The 8,028-nt window shown below is 53.4% G+C and overlaps 4 protein-coding genes across 4 annotated transcripts; 2 read left to right on the top strand and 2 right to left on the bottom strand.

Moving 5' to 3' along the window:
* Positions 1-682: 682 nt before the first annotated feature.
* PODANS_3_2710 (uncharacterized protein) lies at positions 683-1,963 on the top strand (the record flags this gene model as incomplete). The annotated part of the gene is made up of 2 exons (XM_001909005.1): positions 683-865; positions 965-1,963. The coding sequence occupies 2 exons, from the start codon at positions 683-685 to the stop codon at positions 1,961-1,963; spliced, it is 1,182 nt and encodes a 393-aa protein (XP_001909040.1).
* Positions 1,964-2,775: 812 nt separating this feature from the next.
* PODANS_3_2700 (uncharacterized protein) lies at positions 2,776-3,579 on the top strand (the record flags this gene model as incomplete). The annotated part of the gene is made up of 1 exon (XM_001909004.1): positions 2,776-3,579. The coding sequence occupies one exon, from the start codon at positions 2,776-2,778 to the stop codon at positions 3,577-3,579; it is 804 nt and encodes a 267-aa protein (XP_001909039.1).
* A 156-nt stretch (positions 3,580-3,735) lies between these two features.
* Positions 3,736-5,308, bottom strand: PODANS_3_2690 (uncharacterized protein; the record flags this gene model as incomplete). The annotated part of the gene is made up of 4 exons (XM_001909003.1): positions 3,736-4,278; positions 4,329-4,939; positions 4,989-5,074; positions 5,127-5,308. 4 exons carry the CDS (start codon positions 5,306-5,308, stop codon positions 3,736-3,738), a joined length of 1,422 nt encoding a protein of 473 aa, XP_001909038.1.
* A 575-nt stretch (positions 5,309-5,883) lies between these two features.
* On the bottom strand, positions 5,884-6,596 carry PODANS_3_2688 (uncharacterized protein; the record flags this gene model as incomplete). Its single annotated transcript, XM_001909002.1, has 2 exons — positions 5,884-6,150; positions 6,207-6,596. The coding sequence occupies 2 exons, from the start codon at positions 6,594-6,596 to the stop codon at positions 5,884-5,886; spliced, it is 657 nt and encodes a 218-aa protein (XP_001909037.1).
* Positions 6,597-8,028: the final 1,432 nt, after the last annotated feature.

Here is an 8,028-nt window from a genome sequence, read left to right as displayed (position 1 = left end):
TCAATTCTATTCAACTTGTGAGAGGTTGAACAGGGCTGACGGGTGTGGCTACGTTACCCATATATCGGATGCCATGCCGTTGTTTTATTTTCCTTCGACTCCACTCTTCCGTCTTCCCTGCCGTGCCGTTTCCAAGCTGCCGGGTACAGTGCATCCTGACTTGGTTCCAGAGACCACACCTAACCCTGAGAATGACAACAACAGCAACCCCACGCCAGGCTTGACACCCCGTTCGAGCTTCGACCTCAACGACCACAGCTTGGCCTTTTCAGTGGAGAGCAAAAGTCCCATACGAGGCTTCACCCTGATCGACCACAACGACCACATCTCGACCTTTCCTGTCAAAGACAACAGATCCCCACTCGGCTTCTCATCGTGCTCAAACCCAACGATCACACCTTGACCCTTTCTGTGGAAAGAAGACAACAACCCCACGTGAGGCCTCTCACCCTGCTTGATCCCAGCGACCACATCTTGACCTTGTCGAAACCAACAACCCCATTCGAGGCTTCTGATCCTGCTCGATCCCAGAAACCACCTTGGTCTTTCCAGTGAAGAACAACAACCTCATGCAAGGATTGACATCTTGTTCGATCCCAGCGACTACAACTTCAACTCTCGGTCGGGAAACGTCAACGCCACGCAAGGCTTCATTGAAGGCAACGCCATCCCAGCAACGATCATGGCGACCCAGCAAGCCCAAGAGCCCTATCGTGGCTACAATGACGAGAGCCGAGCCCATTGGGTGTTGATTCCCACGATTCTTTTTACCATTCTCTGCCCTCTTCTCCTCGCCATCCGAATCCACGCCCGCAGAGCGACCACGATGTTGGACCGTGGTGATTGGATCAGTGCCACAGCTTTGGTATGCATTTTCTCCGTCCCGACTTGACTCTGGCCGTCCACTACGGTCGTCCCAGTCGTGATTGTGCCATACTTTTACCCCTCCTCTTCAGTCTCCCAGCTTGCTGACCTTTTTTTCACGTTACAGTTCTTCAACATAGCTACCAATGTCATGTTCTTTGCCATGGTCAGCCACGGTTTTGGCAAGCATTCCGATGTTATCCCCAAGCACGATCTCTTTTCGGCCCTTCAGATCTGGTTCTTTGGTCAAATCACCCACAAGATTGCTCTCCATCTCACCAAGGTCTCGCTCCTCTTGCTCTACGTCCGGATCTTTAGTCACGTCCGAGCGTTTAAGTTAACAGCAATGGGCCTGATTTACTTTATCCTCCTTTACATGACCTCTTCGAGCATCGTGGGAATTTGCCAATGCATCCCCATCGCCTCAGCCTGGGATCTCGACATCCATGGAAAGTGTCTGAACCTTTACATCATCTGGAACATGAACGCCATCGTCTCTCTGGTCACCGATCTCATCATCTTGGTCCTCCCGTTCCCTCTCGTCATTAGATTGAACATCCCCCTGAGCCAGAAGCTTGCGTTGATGCCAGTGTTTGGATTGGGTGTGTTTATTGTGGTGGCATCGGCTCTCCGAGTCCAGTCGCTCCTAGTGAGCCATGTGACGGACAGGACATACGACATCATTGGAACGTTGTGGACGATCATCGAGTATAATCTCGCGTTTGTTTGCTTGTGCTTGCCTTCGGTGAGGGTGCTGTTGGTGAGAACCTGGCCAACAATATTCAAAAGCTCTGTTGGAAGAAGCCAGACCAGTGGTGCCACGGCTGGGCACAGATATGCGAGGGCCGGTGGGGGGGCCACAACCTGGCCCGTTAAGATCGAGCTGGACGACCGCCCCTGGTCACGTGTGGGGGGTGATGCTGGGCTGGATGGGTCGGATAGTACCGACGAGATCCTCGGGTCTGGCGAGGGGGTTGAGGCTGGTGTTGAGCCAGCAGGGATCACCAGGACGGTGGAGTTCGGGGTTGAGTTCGCGCCTGTGAGCGCTCCAGCTCGTGCGGCGACGCGCGAGAGCCGGGCCGGCGAGTCCAAGACCTGAACGTTCGTGGGTGGTCGTGGTGGCGTTTGGGGACGTTTTGGTCTGCCGTGCGGAGGCGAGGGGGGAGGCGTTGGAGACCGGAGGACGGAGGATGTTGGCCGGGCTAATAAGCCCTGAGCATTTTTATAGGGCCATGAGTGGAATTTGAATACATTCAACTATGACTTGTATGCCTTGATGTGATCTTGCCACGCCTTGATTTTATCTTGGGATGTATTTACTCTATCTGAGTACGCCTTTCAACGATCATTGTAGGCCTTCATACTGGAGGTATCATCATATGCTTCGGATTATCATGACAGGTTTTGTACTATGCTCGAATAGGTTTAAAAGTAAGAGTAATGCCCCCACTCGACGTTGTGCACAGTTAAATCTCACCATACCCTATAGGCAAAAGGTTCTTTGAGTGGAGTTTGGATGCGCCCCCAGATCACTTGTATGTCTCGATGCCATGTTGACATGCCCTCATGATATTTAAATATCTTTACACTATCTCCATAGGTCTTTCCACAGTCTGACACTGAAGTTCATGTCAACGGGACACCTCTTCAGACTATCCTTGACCTCAAACCGAAGCTCATCATGATGATACATAAGGTACCACGGTTTGGGTTCTCAATGCGGGTTCTCTCATCCTTTTAGCTATCCGCACAAACATACTCTAATCGCGCGTTATCCTTCTTTTTGGTGTGAGGAATGGCGCCAGGCTCAAGTAAGGTCGGGATGTTTGTGTTTGGAAGCACATGAATGTGACGCGCCATGACATTATCTAAGTGGGAAGTGGTGAGATTGATGTGAGAGATTTGACCGACATGATTGAGAAGTTTGAAGTCCAAGAGGGGAGGATGAGATTGATGTACGGAGCGTATATCAGTCAGATCATGCGGGTGAGACAGCTGCGCAATGATTGCCTTGTTGAGAGAGGGGAAACGCCAAGAGCTGAACAGTCAAGCTCCTTGGTCCTGCTCATGTGCCCTCTCCCTCAAAACATCAACCTCGCATCCATGATGACACTCATCTCGGATCACATCCGTGACAAGCTGAAGGAGCTCTATTCTCACACATCACGCCATTATCACACCCTCAACCATATCGAAGCTCTCCTCGCTCTTCTTTCCACTCACCGGGAGAAATTTCACGACCCAGAGGCAATCGAAGCAGCCATCTGGTTTCATGATGCCATCTACAATGTCCACGCGCAGGGAAACTGTAATGAGGTTCAAAGCGCACAGTTGGCAGGCTCTATGCTCTCTGGGCTTGTGGATGCAACACGTCTGAAAGGGATACAAGTCATGATTGAGGCAACGGCGACGCACACTGTGCCTGATGAGTTGCCAAGTTCTGAGGTGGTGGCAGATGCGGCCATTTTTTTGGATATGGATTTGGGTGTTCTGGGGGCTGAGGAAGAAGCATTTGATGAGTATGAGGGTGCGGTGAGGAAGGAGTATGGGCACGTGGATGAGCAAGGGTGGAGGGAGGGGAGGGCGGCTGTGTTGAGGGGGTTTTTGGACAGGGAATGGATTTATCACTCTGATATTTTTAGGGGGCTGCTGGAGGAGAAGGCGAGAGCGAATTTGAGGAGATCGCTGGAAAGATTTGGTGGGTCGGTGCCCTGAGGATGACGAGAGGTAGTTGCTCCTCCAGGGAGAAATGGGTTGTGCATTTTCAGGGCAGGTTAACCAGGGTATAGGGGGGTGTCCATAATTTCTATCTCGGCATACAACTGTTACCTATCCAATCACAATCAAATTTATTATTCCAAATGCATCTTGCTATGCCAAAACCTTCCGCCTTCGACTCAAGCCGAGATCGACAAGAGCAAACAATAAGGACCCTGCCGCCAGAGTCACAGTAATGACGACGAAGCCCGCCAAATACCTCGGCGCATGTTCCTGAGGGAAAAGATACGCCCCGTAGATGTTGGCAGCGTTGCCGACGGCCTGCGGCAAGCTGACCGAGATCGCTCGCACTTCCGGTCTCATGTCCTGGAACGTCGTCGTCGCAACAGCCACACCTAGCGAGATGCATGTCCAGACACCACATCCTTGGAAGATCAGGAGGATATACCGCGCTTTGTATTCCTCAACGACACACACCACGATGGAAATGATGGCAGCAAACCCCGACCAGCCGGCGATGAACGCAGCACGGTGATTGGGGATTCGGTCAGCGATGAACCCACTGGACAGGGCACACACAAATGCCACAGCCCAGATTGGTACGGTCATGTACTGTGCTGTGACGTGCTCCTTGTAGCCAAGGCCATTGACCAACGTTGGATAGAAGTAGGGGAGAACCGTAGCACATCCGCATAGCTGCGACCAGTTAGCACTGCACTTCGGGATCCCCATCGCTCGTCACTTACCCCGATACCACCAGCCACACCCCAAGTCCTCCAGTCCGACAAAGCGAGCTTTATCGACTGCACTTTTCCAAGCCGTAGCCCATCACTTTGGTTATCGCCGATGTTCGTGCCGCAGTTCCTTAGCCTACTAGTCGCGATTCTCTTCTCCTCGGGGGTGAAGTGTCGGCAGGTGGCGGGAAAGTCAGGGAGAATGAAGCCTGCAATCATCGCCCAGATGATGGTGATGATTCCCTCCACGATGAACAGCCAACGCCAACCCCGGATCCCGTAGCGGCCTTCGAGACCGCCTGTCACAGCGCCGGCGATGATACCACCAAACGCGCCGCCGAGGAGAACAGCAGACAACACAAAGGCGGCACGTTTCGCTTGCTCTGCGGGCACATACCAACTTGAGATGACAAAATAGACGCCCGGGGTCAAGCCGCCCTCGAAGATACCGACAATGATGCGGAGAACAAGGAGCTGTGGAAAGGTTTTGACGGCACCCATGCAACAAGTTGCGATACCCCAAACCATCATCAGGCCAGCGAAGTAGATGGATGGTCTAACGCGGGTGATGATGAGATTGGACAGAGGACCGCAGAAGGCATAGCCGACTGGACCAGGGCGTGCTATTAGTTACCATTCCCCTAGTATGGGCAGACATACGGCAGCACGTACAGTAGAACGTGATGATTGCCAAGCTGTAGTCGGTGGACGACAGGTGGAGGTCGGCATTGAGCCCTGCGATTTTGGCATTTCCCAGACTGAACCTATCGTTAGTTCCCTGAACTCGACCATAAAAGAGGTGATACTGACTTGCTGCGGTCCATCCAGGAAATGACAAACATGAGCCAGACTGTCGGGATCAAGCGCAAATCGACTTTTCGTACCACCTTCCGCTCCTCCTCTGGCGTCCAGGAAATATCCCCCACACAAGTTTCATCTTGGCTGTGATACTGCTGACCACCCTCGGTCTTTGTTGTCAGGGCACTCTCCATGGTCTGCGCGATTCGGCAATTTCACAATCAAGGAGCAAAGTTCGGGCTTGGTGTTGGTGTTAGTGGACGCAACCATGACATAAGACACGACCTAGGGATGAACGGGCTCCTTATGTAGACGTTCGTCTCTCATGGGAAGATCCTAGTGTCTAAGACAGAAGTTCCGGAGTCCGGCCTCATCGGCCAATTGGCAGCTGCAAGCTCCCACCACGTCTCGACGAGTACGACAGATCTACGGATAGTGCACCTTGAGGAACCTGTACTTTGGAACAGTCGCACTCTACCATTGGACTCACGACCCGATATCTTGGATCGCTGATGGCGTGTTGTACGGCATGTCCCGGAGCACCGAAGGCTGATCAAGGTTGCAGGGCCATGGCGCCGAAAGAGACATAAATTTCCGGTGGCGGCCCGCTGAGACACTGCTTGTACGCCTTGAGGGCGACCAGTGATCTCGTCTATCTGGTGGTTTGCTGCAATGCCACCCAGGTTTTGTTCTCGGGCCAAGACTGAGACCAAGAGAGGGATACATGCATCGATATTTAGCCTCAAGGGTCTGGACCCTTCACCAAACATCATATCGTCTTGGCCATTGGTCTCGCACAAGGGCGCCACACGGGACTGAAGTGTACGCCCAGAGCCTTGGCACCCCCGACTACTCCCTTGGAGACTGTTCCATCAGCGCGCTTCTCCCCGACAAGACTGACGGTGGTCTTGATAACAATCTTGGGCACGGTGCCACTCTCGTCAACGCAGGCAGAGTAGACAAATGGTAGAATATCCAAAGACACCTCCAAGTCATTGCCCTTGAGGTCTCCGCTGGTGACCCTGGTTGTTTGTCCCTACATACTTGTCAGTCCTTGTTGTATTTATCTCCGAAGTGCGGTCGCTGACTTACTCCAGCAACAACGTCGCCTAGCTTGGTTTCGGCCTCAACCACCAGCTTAGTCCCCTCCTCTAGCTCGGCCCATCCACCGACCGTCACCGTCTCGATGCGAAGCTGGAAGCCGACGGGTCCATTGTTCAGCGTTATCTCCTCGGTGCAGAACTTGGACGCTGTGGTCTCGCTCTCAGGGTCATCCACGTTAGGCAGCACGAGACCCCATTCTGAGAAGCTGAAGATGGGAGTTCCATTGCGAACCCCGGACATGAGACCGGCGGCACCAAGGGGGCAGCCAGTGCCCCACATGGCCAGGTTTTGGATGTTGGGCGAGGCCGACGGTTGGGATTGTGGTAGGGCAAAGGCATACCCCAAGAGGGGGGCAAGCGACAACAAGTTGAGCGCCATGATGAGAGTGTAGATCGGATGACTCACGATATGGTTATTGCGCTGGGCAGAACTGACAGCAACGAAGGGGCGAAGCTAAGCAACCTTGGGCGGATAGCATCCTGTCCTTAAGAGCAATTTAGTCGTCGACGATCGAATGAGTACGGCTGAGCTCTAAATTCCGGACATTCCCAGCTGTGATATCGCGTGTACAATAACCGGTTGGTGTGGAATGCCGGGACGGGGACTCAGGTGCTCTGGGTCAATCTCGAACCGCTTCTCAGGGATGGATGCGGGACGAAGGGGATCTCCCGAGCCACCTCCCGGTGCATTGGGCCGGGGAAGATTGTCCGTCTACATCTATCAAGCCGCAAACACGCGAGCGATACATCTCATTCTATTTCGGGAATATCAGGGGCTGGTGGTGGCGGCATTCCTGAGTTCCTGGTTTCTTCGACATTGAAAGGGCGCAGCATTCCGGACTGTCACGAGCGGAGGACCTAAACCACTCCCATAAACCATCGGCATGTCTTCAACCACTCTTTTGCTCAAGCTCAGCATGACATCACTGCTGGACCCCTATTCTGCACGCTTTGGCCCCCAAAACCAAGCGCCCCACAGCGCCTTCAGTGGGTAAGATTGGGATAGAGAGGCGTCTTGGCATCTCAACCCCTGAATGCCAACCGTTTCAGCCAACATGAAACATGAAACAGACACTGGCTTCGAACGACACCATGGACAAAAGCTGAGATTGCCCTTACCTTGTTCATCATCATCTTCACCAAGATTCAGCCACAATGTGGGCCATTCACCTACTATCACTCGCATCAGGCGCAGCAGCTGTCCAGCAACTCATCCCACGATTGTCCTTTGCAGACGTGTGCATCGGCAAACCTTCCCCAGACATCATTGACCCGAAGACGGTCATCCATCTACGCGAGTACATCTGTCCCGCTTTGACAGGCGGTGAGGCCAGGTATTCCAGCTCAGATGTGACCTTGGAACCACCGCATCCGCCACCCTTTGCCTTTCGACCAGCGTCGCCTGAATTTGAGTCGACCAACCACTGCGTCGACCAGTATTGCGTCTTCCACAACCCAAGGTTCGCTCACGGACGTGGCATGGTAGCCATCACCACTGCCCGCAATATCCAACGCCTCCAGGCTCTTCACAAAAAGTCGCCCCCTGATCTTATTCCACATGTGGATGAATACGATCCCACTCCCCTACCATACGCGAGGCGGCCATTCCAGGGAAGGGATTAGGCTTGGTGGCAAACGAGAAGCTTTCCCCAGGAACCACCGTCATGTCCCTCTACCCTGCCCTCATTGTCCACCGGACCTTCTTCGACCAAATCCCTGCTTCGGCCCAAGCCCCGTTGCTCTCCGCAGCCGTTGACCTCCTCCCCGAACGCCTTCGGAAACGCTTCCAAGAACAAATGGCGCACTTTTCT

The sequence above is a fragment of the Podospora anserina genome, chromosome 3 (genome assembly GCF_000226545.1).
Source record: "Podospora anserina S mat+ genomic DNA chromosome 3, supercontig 2".
Classification (NCBI taxonomy): domain Eukaryota; kingdom Fungi; phylum Ascomycota; class Sordariomycetes; order Sordariales; family Podosporaceae; genus Podospora; species Podospora anserina.
The sequence above is the reverse complement of the archived record's forward strand: the minus strand, read 5'-3'. Positions and strand labels throughout refer to the sequence as shown.